Source organism: Siniperca chuatsi, linkage group LG7 (genome assembly GCF_020085105.1).
Source record: "Siniperca chuatsi isolate FFG_IHB_CAS linkage group LG7, ASM2008510v1, whole genome shotgun sequence".
Taxonomy (NCBI): domain Eukaryota; kingdom Metazoa; phylum Chordata; class Actinopteri; order Centrarchiformes; family Sinipercidae; genus Siniperca; species Siniperca chuatsi.
In genome coordinates this window covers 16,311,152-16,335,759 of record NC_058048.1, presented here as the reverse complement: position 1 = coordinate 16,335,759, position 24,608 = coordinate 16,311,152, and the positions used below count along the sequence as shown (strand labels likewise).

At 39.7% G+C, this 24,608-nt stretch overlaps 2 protein-coding genes across 4 annotated transcripts in view; one reads left to right on the top strand and one right to left on the bottom strand.

Moving 5' to 3' along the window:
• tlcd2 (TLC domain containing 2) overlaps positions 1-14,476 on the bottom strand; it is a 25,936-nt gene extending 11,460 nt beyond the window's left edge. Inside the window, exons 1-3 of the mRNA XM_044202183.1 lie at positions 13,542-14,476; positions 12,997-13,079; positions 10,060-10,142 (exon numbers count right to left, since the gene is read on the bottom strand). Of these exons, the coding sequence (XP_044058118.1) occupies positions 10,060-10,142; positions 12,997-13,079; positions 13,542-13,720 (345 nt within the window). The 5' untranslated portion in view covers positions 13,721-14,476. The remainder of the gene's footprint in view (positions 1-10,059; positions 10,143-12,996; positions 13,080-13,541) is intronic.
• On the top strand, positions 12,971-24,608 carry aifm4 (apoptosis inducing factor mitochondria associated 4). Of its 3 annotated transcripts, none has more exons than XM_044202180.1 (19): positions 12,971-13,033; positions 17,693-17,777; positions 17,919-18,028; positions 18,137-18,246; positions 18,911-18,955; positions 19,063-19,144; positions 19,445-19,557; positions 19,714-19,800; positions 19,889-19,980; positions 20,154-20,284; positions 20,549-20,664; positions 20,762-20,833; positions 21,134-21,197; positions 21,425-21,501; positions 21,789-21,906; positions 22,105-22,203; positions 22,285-22,360; positions 22,438-22,542; positions 23,338-24,608. In XM_044202180.1, the coding sequence occupies exons 2-19, from the start codon at positions 17,695-17,697 to the stop codon at positions 23,366-23,368; spliced, it is 1,611 nt and encodes a 536-aa protein (XP_044058115.1). In that variant the 5' UTR covers positions 12,971-13,033; positions 17,693-17,694; the 3' UTR covers positions 23,369-24,608. The 3 variants fall into 3 exon arrangements, 2 of the variants coding, with proteins under 2 accessions (XP_044058115.1, XP_044058114.1); XM_044202179.1 differs by lacking the exon at positions 12,971-13,033 and adding an exon at positions 16,251-17,075; XR_006378538.1 differs by lacking the exons at positions 12,971-13,033; positions 22,285-22,360 and adding an exon at positions 15,681-17,075.

Sequence of the window (24,608 nt, the reverse complement as noted above, 5' to 3'; positions counted from 1 at the left end):
TGGCCAAGGAAAGATAAAAGCCAATGATGGCTTTTCCAATGCATCGCTCATTAGGACCAGGAAGCAGCAGAAAGCTTTTGAGATCTGATGATATTCCCAATTGTTGACGGATCACTGAACAAAGACATTAATCGTGTTCCACCGTTGAACCATCATTTTGCTGCCAAAATGCTCTGTCCTCTTCAGACACCGTATTTTTAAAGGAACATTTTTAAAGGAATAGTTCGGCATTTTGGGAAATAAACTTACTGGCTTTCTTAGCTGAGAGTTGGATGTTAAGATCGATACCATTCTCATGTCTGTGCTGTAAATATGAATCCACAGCCAGCAGCCAGTTAGCTTAGCTTTGCACAAAGACTTGAAACACAGGAAAATAGCTAGCCTGGCTCTGGAAGTTACTGCGCTCAGCAAAGAAATGTTCCCACGTAATAACCCCCCTGTAAAACTACACCACTTCGTTTTAACACTTCCGTTTTTGTGAAGATTAAAAAAATGAGATATTTTATGTCGATGAGTGGACTTCAGAGGTGCTAGTAGGAGGGTGTTGCTACCTTTGGACAGGGCTAGGCTAGCTGTTTTCCCTGTTTGCTGTGTTTGTGCTAAGCTAAGCTAACCAGCTGCTGGATCCAGCTACATATTTACTGTACAGATATGAAAGTGGTATCAATCTTTTAGCAATTATAGCATACAATATACACAATATTGGTTTATAGCACTATCATAGCCAGGAATTCTGGGGAGATGTGAGATACAAAAGAAACCCCTGACAATTACTGGAGATATCTCAGGTTTGCTGTAAAAAAAGAGGCACTAAAATGGTCAACTCCACTTACTACAAATGCTCAATGTGAGGTTGTTCCTACACTGTACTCTCACATGCTTGCACACCCGCCCACGCTGCTTTTGGATTCATACGCAAGTACTCTGGTATTCCCACAGCAGCTGGATCTCAGCCAAGTTTGTTCTCTATCTTTTTTATGCTTTAGCTCTTGTCCATTAGGTGTGTCACTCAGGGTGAACAAATACACAGTTTGCCCCACCTTGCTTTTCAGCAATGACGAGTAGCTTACCGAGTGTCAACTCCCTCAGTTTTCTAAACCTGCTGATGGATAGATGCATCTACAAACAGCATTCCTGGTTGGTATGCCAACTGCAAACAAATGCCACCTCCTTTTTTAGGGCACTCAGCTTTTCCAGCCTTCAGACTTTTTGGAAAGCATGGCACGTGCATGTATGAGTGTGTAACACAGCTGCTCTTTTCTGCTGTCTACCTGTAGGCTGAAGACAGTATAATATAAGGCTCATTCACACTAGCCTGCTCTCTTCAGGATGGATGGCACCTGCATCTGTACAGCTTATTTCCACTTCACACTGATAACTTGAATTTCACATTCCTTAGCTTTGTTTCCTACTTTTTAAGAGTATTTTTTTTTTCTGGCAGATTTTGCCTTTATTTGATAGTGACAGCTCCAGAGATAGACAGGAAAGATGGAGAGAGAGAGGGGGGGTGATATGCAGCAAAGGGCCGCGGGTTGGAATCGAACCTGCTGCAGGAAGGACTCAGCCTTAATGGTACGCACTCTACCAGGTGAACTCCTGGGGCGTCCCACCTTAGCTTGCTTGATAAGCAGTGTGATGGGATTAACACCAAATATGCTGTAAGCGAGGTGCCCCAGTAGCTCACCTGGTAGAGTGTGTGCCCCATGTACAAGGCCAGCGGCCCGGGTTTGAATCCAACCCGTGGCCCCTTGCTGCATGTCACCCCCCTGTCTCTCTTCAGCAGTTTCTATCACATAAAGCCAACCCAAAAATTATATATGAACATAGACAAACACACAAGTCTGTTTTTTCCACACATGCTGTCAGTGTTTTACTATCCTAAAATCCTTAAAAAATGATCCACTATTCAAGATGCACCTCCTATTTCTTAACTTTAAATTCCAAACCAATGATAACAGTTGTCTTCTTCTGTCTTCTCAGTCACAACAGGTGTTCATATTCTAAGATACTTCTAAATAGTGTGCCGTTTGAATAGGCACGCATTATGCAAGCTTTCTCACTCAAATGCACGTTGATGGACAAATTCAGACAGGTTACACACATGTAATGAGTCTCAATTTATACTTTGTTGCTGTGTAATTACAGCATGTCAGCAAATATCTACCTGACTTATGAAGACAGATCACACACACACACACACACACACACACACACACACACACACACACACACACACACACACACACACACCTTAAAAAGGTCACAGGCTTCTAATAGTCCACTGTAACTGCTTTTCAGTGCCTCACAGCAGCATTTCTGTGGCTGATAAAAAGAGAAGAAGCTGCATCCATCAATCTGTGGATTTTGTCATCTGTTACCTTTGAATTAGATTAGTGTGAGCTGTTTCGGACACAAAAACAATGGACAAGGAAATTCCTCAATGTCGGACAGTCACACCATGAGGGGAAACAAAAAACACAAAAACGAGATATAATACTACCAGAGAGAGGAGGCTCTCATTGGTTTGTAGCCATGTGAGGGGGTGGTATAAGCTGCAGAGAGTAGGTGGACAAGGGGGGATGGGGGAGATGTTTTTGGCGGTTATACAAGGCTTAGGGGGGTTGTGAACAAGGCAGCGTGTGTGAAAAATGGAGTGGAGCTGCAGCACAGAAATGTTTTGAGGGGGTGCACACTGCACACATTTGCAGCAGCCCTCTCAGGAAGTGTGTCTCTCTCTTGGGAGCCTGAGGTTCACGTGGAGACCAGATGTCTGTCCTCCTGTCTGGATTTACACTGAATGGGGGGACCTCTTGGGGTTCCCAGCCAAAAAGATGAGCCTATTGAAACACACAGACTAGGGATGATCCGAATGCTTTGGAGCTTCTACCACTGCCATGGTAATTGAAGTCCAAAACAGTATTTGAATCCTGCATTTAAAAAATTATTATATATGCATTACCCCAAATAACCCATGAATTAAGAAATAGTAATCCAACATTATTAACATTAAACAGCATCTTAGAGCGCAACACAGCAACACAGTGTTTCCCCTAGGTTGACTGCTTTGGGTGGGGCAGAGGAGACACAGGTGAAGTGAACGTTACTCGAGTTAACTCGAAATTCCACCGTGACAGTTATATCCCCCCCCAATCTTTCCCTGCCCAAACTCAAGTACACGTTCCATTTTCTATTTTGCAATAAGTGTCTCTCTATGCCATCTCATTGACCATTATTATCCTCAGTATGTAGCATGATATTGTAGTCTTTATATCGTTGAAGGCCTTCGCACTCAGCTTACTGTATGTTCTACTAGAATTTCAGCAAAAATTAATAAATAAATGAGCTTCCAGCAGCTCATGGTTTGCAAACATGATGTTGACGCTGGAGATTTTAAAAAGTAACCTTCATTCATTGTGGTTTGTCACACCAAAGTGTGGGTTAAAAAGGAGGAGTGGCAGAGCCCACAGATTGTGGAAGGCTGGAAATATATCTGTGGGTAAAATAAAAACATACCCTACATACTAAATCAACTGCTGCAATAAAATATTAAGAGGTCCTGGCTGTTTTAAGCATGAAAGGGTATACTACAAACCATGCTCTACACTTGTATTTGACATTAACACTCTCAACAACATGCTTCTTAATGTTCTTGTCAATGTAAGATTAACCACTGGAGGAAGTACATCCATCAGGAAATAGACCTGCTGAGCTTCAGGTATGTTTGTATAAACAGGACCTCTGAAACAATGTACACTTCAAGCCAAATGAGGCTTTAAGGTTTGCAAATCTTTCCATTCTTTGGATTTTTGCCTGTACTGCTGTCACATTAGGCTGCTGGTCCACGGTCCTTAGACAACTAGCAAATAGTGAGAGAGAGTAGTGGAGTAGCTGAAGCAAAGAAAAGGGAAGTGATAGAGTGAAAGACAGAAACAGGTGTACAGGATAATCATGTTCTGTAGAGGTGAAGATGGAGAGATCCATGGCAGACATGGCCTTCCACTGACATGAGGTGTCACACCGGTGACAACATAGCCAACAACCAAATACAGTATCTTCCCACTTCCAAAAGTGACATAGCCTGTTGGCTACGTGAGACAGCTTCATGCTCCTCCCACAAATATCTATTTTCATGCCTGGTAAACTGAGACAAATTCCATTCATATCTGAGGTTGGTTCAAGATGAACCTTCAAGAGGGAAAATGTGACTGAGGTTGAATTTGAAAACGTGGCAAATATAAGAAACTATAATATAAGATGATTTCCAGGTTATAAGGATAAAAATACACAAACATATGTACTGAAATCTTACAATCAACTGGACTGCTTATACAGTGGTGTGAAAAAGTGTTTGCCCCCTTCCTGACTTCTTATTTTTTTGCATGTTTGTCACACTTAAATGATTCAGATCATCAAACAAATTTAAATATTAGTTAAAGATAACACAAGTAAACACAAAATGCAGTTTTTAAATGAAGGTTGTTATTATTAAGGGAAAACAAAATCCAAACCTACATGGCCCATGTAGGTTGTTAAAACAGGTGGGGCAAAAAACTTAACTCTGCTTTAGCACAACTGAGTTAAATTTCTCTAGCCACACCCAGGCCTAACTACTGCCACTGTTCTCAATCAAGAAATCACTTAAATAGGACCTGCCTGACAAAGTGAAGTAGACCAAAAGATCTTCAAAAGCTAGACATCATGCCATCTACCAAAAACACCTGAAGGAGAATGTCCAGCAATCTGTTTGTGACTTCAAGCTGAAGTGAACTTGGGTTCTGCAGCAGGACAATGATCCAAAACACACCAGCAAATCCACCTCTGAAGGGCTGAAGAAGAACAAAATGAAGACTTTGGAGTGTCCTAGTCAAAGTCCTGACCTGAATCCTACTGAGATGCTGTGGCATGACCTTAAAAAGGCAGTTCATGCTCGAAAACCCTCCAATGTGGCTGAATTACAACAATTCTGCAAAGATGAGTAGGCCAGAATACTTCCACAGCGCTGCAAAAGACTCATTGCAAGTTATCACTTGATTGCAGTTGTTGTTGCTGCTAAGGGTGGCCCAACCAGTTATTAGGTTTAGGGGGCAATCACTATTTCACACAGGGCCATGTAGGTTTGGATTTTGTTTTCCCTTAATAATAACAACAACCTTCAATTAAAAACTGTATTTTGTGTTTACTTGTGTTATCTTTGACTCATATTTAAATTTGTTTGATGATCTGAAACATTTAAGTGTGACAAACATGCAAAACACTTTTTCACACCACTGTATATGTTCCTGACATTAATCAGACAGCTAAATGGCTTCAGAAAACAATATGAAAGTTCTTGGACATGCCAAATCATCTTACTTAAAATCTGTAAAATGACTGGAGGATATTTACAAAAGCTCCTCATCCAGGTGGCGCAAGCTTGAGTAAATCTGTGAGGGGGAATAAGAAAAAATTCCCAAATCCAAAACAAGATACCTAAAGCTGATACAGATAAATCCAAGCAGGCTCAATGATGTAATGCTGTTATGGTGGCTTCTATCGAGCTTCAATCCTTAATACTTGGAAGCTCTGTGACCTTAAGTAGGCTACTGTTTAGGGGCACCTGAGAAGTTCATCAAAACTATTTTTCACAAAATCTAAAAAAAATATTGAAAACCCTGTCTAACATATACAGTATATTACGGCAATAAAAGCTGTTAGATTTGTGTAACAGATTTACGTCATTCAAACCTGAGGAAATTAACAGTTCTATATTTCACTTTATTTGTGACAGGCCACTTGGGCTGATTATTGCAAATTTGGAAATGGCAAAAGGTATTTGAGAAATGAATTACGTTCCCTGGGTTACACAATCCAATCATTCTTCTTTTGTGTGTGTAATAGCAACTTGTCCAGTTAGGTGTAAGTATTACCTAACACTAACTGGAGTATAAGTGATGAAGAAATGTTACATTACATGTATAGATTTGAAGCAGACAGGGAAGAGCAGATGTTATTAGAAACAGCACGGATGCTCCAATAGCCGATTAACCTGTGCCGGCTTTAGAGGAGTGTCGGCCTTGGCCCCTCTCTACGAACATAATTGAATTATGAGAGAGGGATGAGAAACAGCAAATATGCTGCAAAACTTCAAACCCCTGTGAGATGGCAGAGAGAAGAGCAAAACTGATTCACTTGGTGTTTCCACTGTATATTATCGATGAAAATCTCAAAAGAGAACATTGGACATACTGTTAATCATGTGTTCTTCATGGAAAAAATTATCTGTCTTTCTGCCTCTGCTTGGCATCCTTCTCTTCTGGCTCATATTTTTAATTACGAGCTCACTATTTCCAAAAGTCATGGGCAAACAAGGCTGAAACCGACTCAACATGGGGACGAGGTTTTTTACAAGAACGGCAAGCAAACCTTGGTTTTACATTAACCATACATACTTTAGTTAGTCAGTGGCAAAAACGACAAATTTCATTTAACTCTAATCTTAAACACTACGCTAAACAGGCTACATGTTTGATTACCTTTTAAATGCCCTGCTTGTTATGTTTCTTATAATATATACAATATATATAGCAGGTACATACATATTTGATCTTCTCAGAAGAAGGCACCCTATTTCTGGCAGAACTATCAGAAGTTCCTGTTTTGCAGAGGAAGCACAAGGTTATGGCTGACAGGATCTCATCAGGCGTGAGTGACTGTGGCAGGGCCCACATGTTTCTCAAACAGAAATAAGAAGCTGTAATCTCCTCTTCAGTCAATGCGAAGGGGGGGGGGAGAGAACTTTCCATGGAATGTTTGACTTTATTATTTCTCCTGGACTGCGACAACAGGGATCAACAAAACTTGTGTTCATGCTGTTTCACTATATGCTTGTACAACAGAGGAAACCCTCACAGTAGAAACTACTAATTTGTTACTGCCATTAAATTGTACTAACATTACTATGTACATAACACTACACTAGTACATTATGCACAAACGTTTACAAAGGCCAGCCCGACCACTGTGAGGTCGAACTGCGAGGTTCAAAATTTATTTTGGCACTTGTTTTCAGAGACAAATCACCTTCCGTCCTTACAATTAAAACAGCATTCAGTGAAATGGTCCACAAAGTCATGATTTGCCTGGGTTGCTTAATGTCTTACATCTGTCAGCAAACGTGAGTCAGCATATAAATATAAAACACATCATCTTTATCATCAGTTGTTGGAAGACACGCTCCCTATTCGTTCCATCAGGAGATTTTCCATTCATATTAATCACCTTGTTTGTTCAGTCACACATAAATGCTTTACATGCAGAGTGGTATATATACACATAGTGGTGTTTGCAGGGTTAGCATATATTAACATAAAGATGTACTGTACTAATGTCAAGTGGTTGTTTCCATCTGCCTCAGAGGAGTTTGTCTCTTCAACCACATCCCCACCTATACGTTTTTAAGTTTGCTTATGTCATTGTCATGTCACGTGTCCAGGCAAAGGTAGATGGAACATTAGCATTGTGAGAAAAGGGGACGGGATGAGGGGCAGGGGCGAAAGATGAATCAGTAGGGTGCCGATATGAGGAGGAGATTAACTAGAGATGAACCTCCTGCTCCTGACTGTATGACCAGCTGGTCCTGCTTGGTTCGATGCTACACCCACTGGGAAAACTCCTGGGACTTCAGATGACCAGTACACTTATATTTGCAAACCAAGGCCTGACCAAATCCTGAATGACTCTTAGCATTTCCACCACTGAAACACTGGTTCTCACCTGGCAAAAATTGATTCAGGTGTGCCTTTAACCTTGTTTAGAAACAAAGGACCCCTGATGTCACAGGCTAGTACAATCATCACAAACCTGGGTTCATTCTTAGACAACCAGAAGCATCATGAGTAGTGGGGACATTGACATTTGATTTGAATGAAGCTGTAATCTCCTCTTCAGTCAATATGAAGGGAAAAAAAAACTTTGCATGGAATGTCTGACTTTATTATTTCTCCTGGACTACGACAACAGGGATCAACAGAACTTGTGTTACACCTCATGCTGTTTCACTATATGTTTGTATAACAGTATGCAACTATAAAAAGGTACTCTAAAAAGTGAATAAATATAAATGGGCTAAAAGATGTACTACATTTTTACTTCCTGCATTCAGTGAAATGATACAGCTGGGTAAATCTACTGCCTTGGATACAGGACACAGCGACCACTGTGCTTTATGGAAATAGTGACTCTCCTGCAGCAAGCTAGGAAATCTCCAAATTGTTCACCATTCTCTAACTTTGTATTATTTGCTTATACGCAAATATTGTATGTGATCTGTTATGGTGGTTGTTATGCTGTGTGTTTATTGCAAGAATTTCCCATATCTTATCACGCAGCCATTATACTACTAAAACCATTAGAAACGTGGGCTGGTTGATAAAGCTTTTGCCAGTTTCCTGGCACAGTGTCAGCCTCCATGTTGGTATAAAAGCCCTTGATGTGTTTGTGTGGAAGAGATAGTGAAAAGGAGCTCCAGACATTTTAGAGTTGTTTTGTATGTAAATGTATGAGAAAATATCTAACAGAGAGTACATGCCAAGATGTTACTCTTAAAGTGATATTTATCAGGACAGGATGTGAGTCCATATGACAGTGTATGTTTACATTTAGAGAAGTCCAGACGCAATTCGCCAACTATAAAATCCTCAGTATATATGCTACTGGACCCCAAGCAGAATGGCTAGACTCAAACTAAGAGATGATGATTTATGCTGGCGCCATAACGAAGATTGGTACACATGCTATATGACTGTGACATGGTTATGAACCTACGGGGGAAAATAATATTTTTTATAAATGAACTGTTCAATGTCTCCCTGACCAAGAGCCCAGCCCTATGTATGTTAGCTATGCAGATGTATGGTCTCAGTAAACTATGGTGCAGATTGGCTATTTCAAACTAATGTCCAACATAGCAGGTTATGAACGAGTCATATTCAGACTCTCAGGATGCCAAGACTTGTTCCTGAAAACATGGGAGTCCATTCCTGGACCACATCAACAACAGACATTGTCAATGAACTGATCTCACATCACGCACAGCAAATGTCAACTGATAAAGCCCTTTTTTGTATTACTTACTTACTCTTTAAAAATATGCAGATAAATCTACTTTTTGGTACTGTATTGCTGCTTATTGTCAATATTCTTTGTATAATTTATTTGGCTATGGAGATATAGGCTGGGGTAGGTGGATGGACACAAATATCAATAAAATAAAGAATGTAGCCAGTTTAACCATGTTTGCCTTTTAATAAATCTGTAACTGGAACATCAGCATGCAATATACTTTCTTTATGCAGTACTAGCCACATCCTCGTGACCTGATTTCTAAATTCTGCAGAGAAATGTTTCCACATACTTTGGGTTGAAAACGTGCCTTCATTAACACCCAAACACACATAAATCACAGTTGCTGCACAGTACCAATCCACTCCAATCCTGTCAGAGATACTTCCAATAAAAATTTCAATGAACAGCTCTTGTGAGGTGAGTAATACACTACAATAACAAGATGAGAGCTTGGCAAAAGAAAGCAATATGTAACATCAGCATGGTCTTGGATGTAGGTCATGCAGCCAGAAGCGGAGAGAGAAAATATTAAATCAGGATGTAGTTCTATATTGCCATATCTATATTTATATATTGTCATTTCCCTATATATTTTCCATAGTGTTTAAAAGCGTGAATGGAGGAAGGGTTAACTGATCTAACCAGCTCTTCCCTGGGGGGGGGCTTTCAAACTGGAATGATTGTCTCTTTGTTCCTCCCTCACTTGTTCTTTGTAACTAAACAAGAAAGACGGGTATTTTGTCTGGTGCGTTGAGGTTGTGGTGCATAATTTGTCTGTGCAGTAAGGACTGTACATTCAATTGATAGAGGTGGTAGGTACAGGTAGATGATTTCTTACACAGATGCAAAGGTTAGATATTCTACTGTCGGTAACAGTCGAGGTGAAACATCTTTAGCCAAAATATAAAATTTTGGATAAGAGCTTAATTTTAACTGTGACAGTAATGCTTGACCTACCACCAAGTGATGAAAGAGAAGCTCCCAGGACTGACTCAACTTCTGGTACACCACCATGTCAAAGAAGTCATAGATGAAGTAACCTGTGGGGATGAACAGCATTTAGCCAATGTTAATGTCATCTTTAGGTTCTGCAATTCAGCAATCAACCATAACACAGCAGATTCTTTTGACAACAGAAGCCTTGAGCGTATCAAGTGTGTCGGTGGGACCCTGCTTCCATGACGACAGCGATGGCAACCAAGATGTGTTGTGGAGAGGGGCTATTCATATCCACCAACCCCACCCCTTCCCCGCCACCAGCTGTATCCATGGTGACAGCTATTCAGAATGCTGGAAAGCGTTGAGGATGGGGACGTAGGGGTGCGAGGGAGCTCAGGGCTTTGGTGAGACTGGAATTACCTCATTATGTTGGAAATTTTACACCAGGACCCTTTTTGCCGATGTGGTGACATGTTTGGGTTTGTCTCATCATACACATATGTACTTGCTACCAGCCGCAGAACAAATAATTATCAAAAGATTGCTATCAAGCACTTGATTGGTTTATTTGCATTATCTGGTCTCCATAACAGTTCATATTGTTTCATAAGTGCATTGACAATGCACAGGGGAAACTCCTAGCTAATGAAGTCTTTTCAACAATAGCTTTTATTTTCACAAGAGGTTGAGTTTGGGTCAAGTTTTGCCATAAACAGCCAAATGGAGAGTGTGTCTTGTTAAATAAAAATGCCAATTAACTGACATCTCTTATCTTGCCCTTCATTCAGCACTGTCTGACATCTGTATTCAAAACATACAGGTGGAACAAAGAATGACTGAGTGACAATGATGAATGAGATCTGCTTTTTTTAAGCACAGTAATTCTCTTTATGTTCTGCAACTCGGACATGATGTCAATGTGAAGTGCTCTGTACAGCTAATGCCTATACTGAGAACAAAGGAATCAGACACTGCTTGACTTTCCATTGGCTACCAACCAAAGCCTGAACAGATAGAAAAAATAGGTTTCTAGTGAAATCCTACAAAGCAATACATCTGCTCCCCCCCCCCCCCATTCAAGATCTTCTAGATTGAGATTCATTTGCATGTTTACATGAATGGGGAATTCCTTTCTTATATCAGTTAGTCAAACAACTGGGTTGTTTCAGGCTGATACATAACATCAAGCCTGTGTTGGAATGACCCAGTTAAGTATGAGAAACCCGATTAAGACACCTGGCTTAGTCTGATACTGGATAGTTACTGTGGCATGTAAACATCTTACTTCTGTGGCTTTTTGTTCTTGCAGTCTATGTATACGTGTCTTGCATAGCATTATGTGTACTTCTTAATACTATATCAACAAAATGTGACCATGGAGCAATACTACACCACGGGTAGAGAGAACTGGTTACTTAAAGCAACATGGAGAATGAACCGCAGAGTATGAAGGGCACATGAAAGCAATATTACACACATAAAACATTAACCGTAGTTGGGTTCCTCTGAAAGACATTGTTCTAGACAATGGACAAAGTCTTCATTCAACAAGTGGAGAATCATTTGGTTCATCAGGTTTGCAGCGTGGTCTCACGGGCTGAATGTACAGATCTGGTGTATAAAACTCCTCACTAAACTTGCTGAGGCCTCAGAATCACACCACATTTCTAGTGGGAGAGTTCAGGAGAAGCACTCCACTTGTTTTTGCGTGGATGACTCCCCTTTCTGTTACCACTGGCATCTGATATGGACGGCTCGCATAAATCAACTGACTTTTTGCGCAGTTGCTGTCTTGGTGATGTCACATGACTGTATAGGGTTACGCCCCGTGCCTGGGACTGATAATAATGCCCCCCATTGATCTTCACATACTGACACTGCTCCTTGCTTTGCCAGCTTCCAGGGCTGGACTTCCTGAAAGAATGTCAAACATCCTGGGAATCCTCTGGGAGCCCTTGTTACATGGCACAGATACAATAAATTTGTGGATTTAAGAGGGCTCACGTGCCACTAGTTGATCTAGGATACTTTAAGGATTAATGAAAAAACAGGGTGAGTTGCTATTTTAAGAATGTGGGGTAGCATGTGCACTTAGGTTTGAGAAATCTTAATGAAATCAAACAAAATCTAATTTATGCATGTCTCTAATTTGGTTTACAGAGAGTAGATGGTAAAATTCACTGTAGCCTATATTGTAAATTCCAAGTATCAATTCAGTAGCAACAACAACAACTACAGGACAAGTGAATGTCAGTCAAGCCAAAATGTGTAAATTGGGTGAGAATCAAATTAAAACACACCCCAGTGTTGTCCATCTCCGATTCATTCACAGATAAGACAGTGAGAACTTTAAATTTGAAATAACTTGACCCTGGTAAACCTATATTTACCATTACAAATACAATATGGTAAATATTACTGATGTCAGTGAATTGTAGAAACAATGAACAGCCACAGGACTTGAGAAATGATAGATCATATCAACATGTCAACAGCTAATTCATTAAGCATACAGGCATGTGTGCTGGGTATGGCACTGATGTGTAAAAAGGCAAAATTGATCATGTCTGCCGCATTCTTAAAGATAATATGCTTTCCATATTGGCTTCACATAATGCAAACGCTGTATAAGCTCAATGTGCAATTTACTGACATTATTTTAAAAAGGTTTCTTATCCAACTGATTAAACTAATAAATACTTGTGAAATTAAAGTGTGTATTAAGCTGGTTAAAATAAATGTTTTACATGAATTACATAAACCCTTTGACCTAAAACTGCCCTGACACCATGTTGGAAAATTAGACTAGCTGGGATGGATAATGTCACTTCCTCACTTTCCCTTATGGTGGCAGCACCTATGGGTGCACTCCCTCTCAACCCTCCCCTCCACCACCACCACCACATTCAGAAAAAGAAACAATTTGTCTGTCAGCACTCCTAACAGACTACTCACCGATCGAAAACGACACCAAAGCATGAGAAAACACAGAGTGAGTTTCTATCAAATCTTCAGCCATCTGTGGGTGACGGTAAAAGCTGAAAAGATAAACAAAGACGTTTAGACAAAGCATTTCTAGGGGAAGAAAATGTGTTTTACAGTTTGTGGAACTTTATTTGAGAGCGATGGCTTTACAATTAATCCAGTCAATTTTAATGGAGATAATTACGTTGTCCGTTCTAGTGATAGGCTATAGTAAGCTTCGTCCTACATTAGATCTTTAAATCTATGCCCAATGAGATTGTGACTACGGGTAGAGGATCTGGCCAAGCAGCATGGCAAACATCAAGATTGGTCAACAATGAATAATATAAAGTCAAAGTCAAATGACATAAAATGAAAATGCATTTTAAGCAAATTTTGAATACAACCGCGCCAAAAGCCAGCATCCATTTATGAAACCATGCTCGAAAGCTATACACATCTAAACCAATCATATCCGATCAGATCCTGATTTAATTAGAAACGGAATAAAACTGTGTTTGTTCGGATTCACTTACCAAAGCACTGCCCATATCGCAGTGATAAAACTGTGCACAAAGGATGTAGAGATATTTCTCCATTTCCATGCATTCCTGCGGGCAGATTCAGGCATGGGGAGTTTTCTGACCCCAGCGTTGACAAGTCTGAAAAATCCGAAGGAGCCTCCAGTCGTTAAAATCACCGAACTCAACTCCATAGCTGAAATGTTTGTTTAGTAAATGAAGATTTCACAACTGTCCCCAATGTGAGCGGTGTAAACGCAGCGGAGCTTTCGATAGTGGCCCAGGCAGATAGACGGCGGTGGGCTACTTGTTTGCGACGACCGAGACGATCACGTTAAAACACCGGTGTATTCCCAATCATTTCTGATCACTCGGCACTCAAAGAGCTTTATGAAAAAGGACAAAAAGTGTTTCTTTCACGGTTAGTGTCCAGAGAGAGAAGGCGTGGACGTGTCTGTCAAATGATTCCCCCACTGACACGGATTGAATGTTATATATATATATATATATATATATATATATATATATATATATATTTTTTTTTTTTTTTCCCCTGTAAGCTAATAATCCTCCTAAAGAAAGCTCGGGTATGACCGGTGAATGTGGGCGTGAAGCCTCGTTTACTGTTGTGAAACCGTCCTGTTGTAAAACCTCATCTCTCGCTTGTGTAACTTTTTGACATCAACATAAACCAAACAACTGCTTCTCCCCGCCCTACTATCAAGGGGCGCGGCCAAGAGCACGTTTCATGTGTTGTGTTACAATCAAGTGCTGTAGGAAATGTCTACAACACCATACCAAACAGTAGCCTATACTATAAAATATACAAATAGAAACAGTATGTATGAAATTAATGTACTTTTCAGTTTTTTATTAACAAAAAAAATACAAGACGTGTGCTGACTATCATCAATTAATTTGACGTTTAAAAGCTACTGTTAATTTAACTTGACAAAGAGAAAGAAAATGTTTTTCTAATGATTGAATGCTTTGCGTTTATATTTTTATTTTTTAGATCGTCTCAGTGTCATCTCACCACTGCCCACGATTATTTTTTCCCAGCCGTGAGCTGCTCTACGTTGCATTGTGGGCCAACAATGTCCATCAATACCACAATCAAATCAAGCAAATGGGCGGTATATGATATCCACATTGAGTCTTTAAAGTTTCCATAATATAGTGACTTTTCAAGTGTGCAAACACTAAGACTGTGCATCGAAACTCAATAGTTTTTTGCTACCAACAGGAATGTGTCTGTACTGAGTATCGAAAACTGCTGGCATCGAATGTCTGGCCAGATTTGTAATCTTGTTTTCTTAAAATAAAAAAATTGACAAATAAATTTAGACTTCTCATCTTATTTAGGCTATTATTAGGTTCGTGCACAGCTGATTGTATTTAGACAACATTTAACATTTGAGAACTACAGCCTCTTTTGTTGAAAGAAGGGTTTTGTAGAAAAACATGTTTATATTTCTAAAAGTATGGTATTGAAAAAAGTATTGTTTTAGTATCGGTAGTGAAACTCAGGTACTGTATGAGCACTAGTGTCCAAAAAGATTCATAAAAATTACGAGCCCTAGTGACACACTACAAACTAAAACCTGGTTAGACTTAGTAATTAGTAGTAGTATGTTCCCGAGTATTTTCAAAAAATTGAAAGGAAATCGATGATATGAATCGATGAGTTTACCCATGGCTACCCTTTTGCTAGGCGTTTAGACCACATTTGGCCAATGGTTGGTGGCCCTGATTGGAGCTGAGGTGCGATAAGTGAGTGGCAGCCACGGTAAGTGTGAAAGCTTGAAATATCTGTTCATCAAGCAAACATGCCACCAAAAACTACATTTCTATCAGCCTAATCCTTTCAATTATTACATTTTAATAATCACTTTCAATATTCACTGTAGAAGAAACTGAATTATATCTGCTGATATTCTAAATTATGGTGAAAAAAAGACTGACTGGAAATTTACTTTGTTTTTGGAGCCAGCAGCCAATGGCCTAGGGCACTTTCACAGATGAACAGAATAAATATAATGAATTCTTGTTCTATTTTTAGCATGTGCTAGCTTTGTGCCATTTGATTTCTCAAATAAAACAATAGCCACCAAGGTAGGATTTGTTACGAAGTATATTATTTCCTTCAGAAACACTAGAATGCACTAGAAAGTATTGTCTGACCAAGGAAAGTGCAAATTACAAAGAGCACCTGAAGGCAGCCTGGCCACAGCCTACACAGCTACAGCCTGGCCATGGACATGAATGACTGCTGTAATACTTGGTGACAGCGCCACCATCCGGTTGAAGGCCATGTGGCATTGTAACATACAAAGGGTACAAATGGTAACAGCACCCTGCCTCTCAGTCCGCTCAGCTCCCATCAGTATTGTCCTGTCATTTGTATTGTCAGCAGGTAAAAGTGAATGGGTGTTTTGGCCTCATGAATGTCACAGTGAGATATATACATGCAGAATACACGGTGGAAACGTTTTGGGGCCATTATTATTGGGTGGGTGACTGAGCAAACAAATAAATGGACAACCACAACAAAAACACTGAGACAAAGTTTCACAGTGTTAAAGTCTACAGTAAAAAAAGGCCAGAAGCACCTTGCTTGCAGCTCTTTCCAAGCAATATCTGACTTTTTTTTTTTTTTTTTTTAAGTTTTTTAAACATTTCATTCATGTTAAGGTAAAAGCGTTGACATGACGAAATGTGCATGCTCTTGCTCAAACATTTATTTTTTGTTTTGTTGTCGAGACATATCATTTTTAGACAATTCAAAACCAACATGTTTGCCTGGTTGTTAAATAGCCTTGCCTAAACCAAGCAAACAAATGCTGTCATATAAACGTTACGTTTACGCCACATCTATACGTTAAATCTAAATATTTAATCTGAATCTTGACGTGATAACGATGACAATTCGTATAGTGAAAGTGTTTACTCGTTAAAATGTAGTTTTCACGTTATAAAAATATGTTTTTGATGATGTGTAACGACATAGTTACAGTTTTCTCCTCGTAACGATAAACGTTATAACGATAACCATTCTGTGCTGCCATATAGTTAGCGTTAGCTAGTTACGAGCAATAACAAAAAACACAAAGTTTTTTGACAGTATGCTCAACATTAATTGAAGAGTTTACATGTGGCAGCCAAGTTAAACTGCCAAAAGAGTTAGTTGAACGCCAGTGAAACAACGGCTGGCCGTTACCTAACGTTAGCGAACTTAACGTTACATCCGTTAGACACCAAGTGGCTAAGTATCAGTGGTTTATGTCAAACTGCTGTTACTTATCCTCAAGTGTCCATAGCTGATCTCCATCCTGAACCACCAGAGGATGTGTGAACGGCGGCCGCCTGTAGTCTCTTCCGTCCCTCCTCGGCTACTGTCGCTCGTGGGAGGAGCTCGCGGGGAGCACGGGGATCCCACTGACTGTCACGCGGGCAGGTCTCCTACGCTCCTTCGCGGAAACACTGGCGAGGACCAGTCCGTAACCAGAGATGCATCATTTCTGAGTGTTGTTAGGTGGAAGAAAACAGGTGAGCATAGCTACGTAGGGCTTTGAGGTTTCACCAGTTAATGTAGCTAATGTATGACATTTAGAAAGACTCCTGTGTTAAATGTGAATGGTAGTTTCACAGCAATGTCTCCACTGCGGGCATGGATTTCTGTTATGCCAAGCCAAACTGAAGCCAAAAGTAATCATATTTTATGTTTCAGTGTAGGCAGACAATGGACAGAGAACACAGTGCGAAATGTGCAAGCTTTTTATTTGTATCTTTTTGTGTTTGCCTTACATTGTTATATGCGTCTGTATCGTTTGATTTGTCTAAGAAGTAGGTGAGAGTTGCAACTGGCTTTAAATGAACAAGAAAATACTCTGCAAAGACCACAAAACATAGGCACAGTCAGGAATTTTAAGTGTATTTATTTGCACAAAGAAAATATACAGCAAAAGGCTCAATAACAGGTAAATACATATTGGTTAAGATAAAGAGTAAAAACAAAGATCAGTGACATAATGTTAAACCCCTTAGTTCCTGCATCCTGTGTGTCCTTTGCAGAACCTGTTTATGGTCCACCCAAAGCCAGCTGTAATTCAAGCCAGTTGGCCTAACAATAGTCACGTTTTCTTAAAGTGGCTCATGTTTTGCAGGAATGCATCAATGCCAAGCACCAGGTGAGGAGCAGGAGGAGGTGACTGGGATGGTATGTCAGGAGGCTGACCTGAAAGATGGACAGTAAGTCACAATGCTGCTTCTTACTTAAAAAAGATCAGCTTTTTTGGTACTGCTGTGAGTGAAGATGATGAAAAGCTTTGGTTTGAGTCATCTGTATTTGGGAGCTTTGTCTTCACAATTCCTCTTTTGTGCTTTATAAAGGATGAAGGAAGTAACTGTCGGGGATCAGAAGGTGTTGCTTGTCTGCACCCAGGGTCAGTACAGTGCTATTGGAAGCCTGTGCTCCCATTACAATGCTCCTCTTATCAAAGGTAAACCTTCGTCTACTTTCAATTTCTCAATCTCTATACACCAATATCTGAATTAGTAACTTTGTTTGAATTTGAGTAGTGTTAATTGCATGTTCTCTCCTAATCCAGGAGCACTGGTTGGTGACAGAGTGAGGTGTCCCTTTCACGGTGCTTGCTTTAATGTCAGAACTGGAGATATTGAAGAGTATCCAGGTCTGGACTGTCTGCCTAGTTATAAGGTAAAACTTGTCTGTAGAGATCAATATTTAAAAGCAGTTTACCGCTGTCTTAACTGGAATGACTCCAGGAGAGATGGTCTCTCCAGTTTAAAAGTTAGTCACATTTGTGATGGTCTGCTTGCCCTTTTTCCATGTAATTGATACAAAATAATACCACTTTGCTTGTAAGCTAGATTAAGCTTGTATATCTTTTTAAGCAAAAACATGCAGTCATTTGGTAGAGAAGACACAGAGAAGTTGCAACTTCACCCCCTGCAGATGAAAGCTGCATGCAAATACAATATTTAACTGCAAGTACAACTTTTTATATATAAGATTTAGATCAGATGTCTCGATGGCAGGTTGTCCCACACCCATTTACGTATGTGCTCAAACATGTTGAGCACATGGTGTTTTAATTAACATTTTGCAAGAAATTTAAACTTATCCCAGTTCACTACACTTGTTACCAGATGTTACTGTTGTTCAGGGTACTTCCTGTCTCTCGTTCAAAACATTTCCTTTTTTTTTTGAATGGATGCTGTTGTCAACATTTCACCTGCTGCAGATCATTGTTCGGAAACATGATTTCGGCCTTGCAGACAAATTATCTGTATGCGCTTTTGGAAAAAAGCATTCTGTATCTAAACTTCTCTCTCATTTTTTTTTTTTTTTAATTTTACAGGTAAAAGTTGAGGAGGGCAATGTGTATGTTACCATCAGCAAAAATGTAAGTGATGGCAAGTTAAATAGATAAAAGTTATCACAATGTTTCCTTTCATTTTGTCTTAAAATACACTATTTTAAACAGTCCTGTGTTTGTTTGTTTTTCCTCAGTCTCTGAAGTTGACGAAGCGGGTGAAGGAGATGTGCAGCATGATACCGGACATCAAACACACTATTCTGCTGATAGGAGGAGGTAATGACTAGATGTAAATAAATACAGGAGGTTTCTGTTGAAAGTTGAAGCCTCAAGTTATCAGCCATTTTATTTGAATGGACCCGCACCTTTGCTGCTTCAGTATCCAGCCTATGTATTTCAAAATTTTGAAATCAGTAAATAGGAATTTTGGGGGGGCTCACAACTCCCTGCTAGTAGGATTGAAGGAAGAGACTATGGTCTAGTAAATTTGGTGATCTAGTGCTGCCATGTTTCTTTATGCCCCATCTCTGAATGGAAAAAAAATTACACACCGAATATGAATTTTTGTGATAACAGGCCCTGCCTCCCTGGTTTGTGCTGAAACGCTGCGGCAGAACTGCTACCAAGGTCGAATCATCATTGTCACCAAAGACAATCTGCCTCCATTTGACAAGCCCAAACTGAGCAAGGTGAGAACTCAATCGGAGTGGAGAGGTAACCTGTATTCATAGTATTTGTATCTAATTGCTGACCACCCTGCCTTGTTGAATACGATTTTTCTGTCAGTGTTTGTCGACAACCTGTATTTAGATGTAACTCTTAGTAAATGGCATTGCCTCTCTCAGGCTATGAATCTGGACAGCAGCAGCCTCCTCCTCCGACAAAGTGACTTTTATCAACAGTATGGGATTGAGGTGTGGACACAGAAGGAGGTGAGGAGCAAAAAAGGACAATCTATTTGTGATGTACTCTCGCCGATCCTTTCTTTAGTCATGTTAAGAAATGTGTTTTGTGTTGCAGGTGTTATCGGTAAACCCAGCTGATAAGGCAGTGAAGTTGAGCGATGGCTCTTTGCAGCATTACGACCAGCTTCTCATCTCAACTGGCTGTAGGTTAGAGTCTTCATCCTGTTCCTCAAGTCTTTCAGAAACAAAAGCTAATTTGCTCTGGATTTTTTTTTTTTGGTTTTATGTTAGAGTGGGAGTGGAAACATTCATGAAAAAAATCTCAAAAGTTTTAAGGTTCCCCCAGCAATACGTAGTAATAGTCCTCGTTTTGTTCACAGAGCACGGACACTCAACTGTCCTGGTTGGGAGCTGAAGGGAGTAAAGTTGCTGCAGAGTTATGAAGATGCCAAAGAGATTCACGACTCCTGTCTGGGCCAGAAAGCTGTTGTAATCGGAGCCTCCTTCATAGGTTATCAGATTCAGTTTCTCTTAACGTAGCAGAATGAGACTTGGATTATTCATCTTTACAAAAGCAAGCTAGCAGGTGTTTGTCTTTGTGGTTGATTATCAGGTTGACATGAAGCTCCATTTGTCATTACCTCAATCATAGCCACATCTCTCTATATTAAATGTGCTATTTAAATATTTGACAGAGCAAGATAAAGCTACTTCACAACACATGTAGTCACACCAATATTGCAGACCACTGAAGTGCTTCTCATTAACACAATAGGTATGGAGGTGGCATCCTACTTATCAGACAAAGCTGCCAGAGTGGCCATGGTTGGCACTACCAGATACCCGTATGAGCGATCTCTGGGGCCAGAGATCGGAAAAATGAGTATGCAAGTAAGAAACAATGATGACAGTGTGGTCTGACACTGTCACTGTTTATATTAGCTTTTATGAAATGAAACAAACTTTAAAGCACTGTTTCTCTTTTAAGATGTTGGAGGAACAAAATGTAAAGTTCTACATGAATGATGGAGTCACTGAGATAAAAGGGGAGAACGGCAAGGTAACTCTTTCTAGCATGAGCCTTGATCACAGCAGACATTTTGACTTGTTATAGCAGGAAAGGCACAGGTGTTACTAATAACATTAATGATGGCTTCGATCTATTCAAGTGTCCCAGTGAGCCGTGACGGTGAGCCAGCAAGCCAGCATGCACTACACCAGGACCCTGAAACTGAAGCAGCTAAATGGAATCCAGCCATCATTCATTTTATTATTTACACCTGTGCTTTTCCTACTGTGACCGATTGTGTACCTATAGTGTATATTCTGCTGTAGATCCCTAAGTAAGTCTTTTTTTCAGGTGAAGTGGGTGGTGCTGAAGAGTGGCACCGTCCTGGAAGCTGATGTGGTGATTGCCGGAATTGGTAATTTTATTATTCTACTTCAAAGTGTCGGATATACACTTTGTTATTAATATCACAGAAACACAAATCAAGTTTGGGACTATTTTAGTGTGCAGATATTTGATTACGTGGACCGCTGCTGGTTTGTTAATCGTATCAGTAATGGTTACTTAAACAGAGTCTTTCACCTTCAGACCTTTTCTGTGCAGTTCTGCAAAAATCTAACGAAAAAGATGTCTGTTTTTCAGGTGTAATCCCCAATTCAGACTTCTTAGCAGGAAGCCAGTTGGAAGTGGATTCAAGGAAAGCTGTGATTGTTGACAAGGTAACACAGAGTCAATTGAGGCCTACAGCCAAAGTTTAATCACTGTGGTGTGGGCATAGCCAAAGAAGCAGAAACGTGGCTTCACATTTACGACTTAGTCTGATGGATAAGGATGCTTGTTTTTTGATATTTTTGGCCAAGCATGAATATTATATATTATCTGAGTCCCTCAGCTAATTGTGTCCAGGTGACTGAAATGAATAGCTGCGTATATACTTGTATATACGATGTCTTGGTAAGGCCAATGTTAATCCTCCTGCTCTAAACTCCTTTTCCTTTTCTAACAGTTCATGAGGACCAATATACCAGATATTTTTAGTGCTGGAGATGTTACCTCTTTCCCTCTGACCATTCGTGGAGACCAAAGGGTCAACATTGGTCACTGGCAAATGTCACAAGCTCAAGGTAAGAGACTGAAGGATTCAAAGAACTCCAGCTTCATATTGTATTCTGTTTAGATATTTCTGCATCATGCATGTTTTTTTTTTTTGTTTTTGTTTTTTTTTATGCAGTCAAGAACATGTTATGGGTGAAAGTAATTTGATGCCTGGGTTTAACCTCATCATGCTTGTTTCTTGTTTTTTGTTTTGTTTTTTACCTCAGGAAGAGTAGCTGCCCTAAACATGCTGAAGAAACCAACCAAAATTGAGTCTGTCCCTTTTTTCTGGACCGTGTTGCTTGGGAAGAGTATCAGATACACAGGTAGATTATTTATTGAGAAAATGTCTATTTAAACCCAGGTTGTATTGAGTCTCATTTCCCCCTTTCATTTCCTCATTCTAGGCTATGGGGAAGGATACACAGAAATCATATTCAAAGGCAAAGTGGAAGAAAGGAAATTCCTGGCGTTTTACATAAAGTAAGCCGCTGTGGAATAACTCCTGATACAGCTGAATATGAATTTATACTATCTGTGCTTTCTTCTTTTGTTAACAGAGATGAGGTGGTGGTAGCTGCGGCCAGCCTGATGTTCGACCCAGCTGTGGCTCGTCTTGCAGAGCTGATGGCTACTGGCCAGATCTTAACAAAGGCACAGGCTCAGTGAGTGTCATCCTGCATTCACACAAACTAGACTTGTGTTATGTCATTAGGGAGAAAATGTCATTCTTATCGTTTATTACTGAAGATGAGATAAAGAAGCCAAATCCACAAGACTGTAAAAATGCACCCATGATCCACAGTGGATTCAGCTTTAACTATTAAACCTGCATTAACTTTTTCTTTTTCTTCTTTGGCCACTTGGGGGCAGCGGAAACAAGTTGTGAATACAACATATACTCAACTTTTAAGTTGATATGGCAAAACAGTTGCTTATTTACACATCTGGCAGATACGGAGCAACAATATCATTCATTTGGAGTTGTGTTTGTGTCCTCCTGGTGAATTTAAGTCCAATATTGACTCTCTTTTAACTCTGTTCACCAACTCCTGAGATGGCTCTTTAGCTGCTAAATGCTGCACTATGTTCACCAGCTAGTCGCTAACTTTGTCTGTCTGACATTTGGTGCGGGGCAGGTAGCGTACAGTCACTTTTTAGAGCTTTTCACTGAGAAGAGCTGCCTACTGCAGCCCAAAATGACGCATGAGAAAAACCCCCAAAACATGGTAATGAACGACACTAAAGCGCTATGTAGAGCTGAGGGTTGGTATAGACATGACAGGGACGTGTGAGATGTGGAAGATACACATGCACCAAAAACAGATAGTGATCAGAAATCTAAACACTATACAGGGATATAAATTATTGGGTTCATATCCCAAATCACACGGTAAAACTCATAACCTGGATACTACTCTTTGTTGAATATTTGTTTTCTCACTTCCTTCTCTGTTCAGAGCTGATGACCCGAGCTGGCTGCAGATGTAACCAGAGGCCTGCTGTATCCCGGAGTAACACTGCTCAGTGACGAAGGATGTCGCCCTTTCCCTTTCTTGTTCCTCTTTCCATCAAATAGTGCCAAATTGGATTGCTCCATTTACTGCCTCTGGGCTTCTGTAAGCCAATCAGACCCCTGCTCTTACTCAGAGCACTGTTACCATAGCAGCAAGGAAAGCTTTATTGAATTTGTACTTTGTACACTCAATGAATGATCTGATGTCTGTGTAACGAGCGGAGCCTGGATAAGTTGACTTTTATTTATTCCAAGTTTTGACTACAGCTGTACTAAAAGTGGGTTGTCTGTGGTTAATATTAGCATAGTACAATAATAATTAAGTATTAGTATTTTTCATACTATTGTATCCACTTGAAACATTCTGAAAACAAACTCCACTCCACGCTTACAATACATTTATGAGTAACTTATTTAAAATCTAAAATACAAAGGTCAGTTAACATACTGCACTCAACAAATACTGTGATGGACGTGTTGTTAATTAACAGGTTTGTTGTTTTTTTTCTTTTATTGTCTTAACCTCTGTTCCATGTTCACTGCAATGCTTGTTGAATCAGTCATATGTTTACAGCAGAGATGTAGCTTATTGTTCAGTCTTTATCATATAACTGATGTAAAACTCACATTCATGTTTTTAGTGTCTGATTTTTAAATTCAAATCCAGATGAAGAGAAAACAGGTACGAAAGCACTTTGTGGAATCTTATCTTTCACTTACTTGAAAATGAAGTCTGGTGCTTTGTGGTATATAACTAATGCTCAGGTATTAAACAAATCTGTTAAGCAGTTTCAACACATTGATCATCCATAATATATCATATTTACTGTTGTCAGCATATGGATGCAGTATGGTGATGTGTTTTCTGTCAGTTGACTACAATAAATCATTGCTCATCTTAAGATCATCTTTGCTGCTTTATGTCTTTTAGGTTTTGACAGTTGCTTTTAAAATCGTAAGATAACAAAACTACATAGTCTTTATCATTTTTTATTAAAGTCATTATTTCTTTGGATTTTTACTTCCACTTTTATTGTTCGTTGCTGTTTTGAATTTGGTCTATTTGTCCCCTTTTCTGTCAAACTGGACTTTTTGTGCTGTTGTAAGAGTTTAATACTTTAAAAACCACCCACTGCTGGCAGGCAGGGGAGTCCACTCTCAGTAGTCTTTACTTATGTTACTGGCTGCAAATACTTAATAAATTACATGCACATA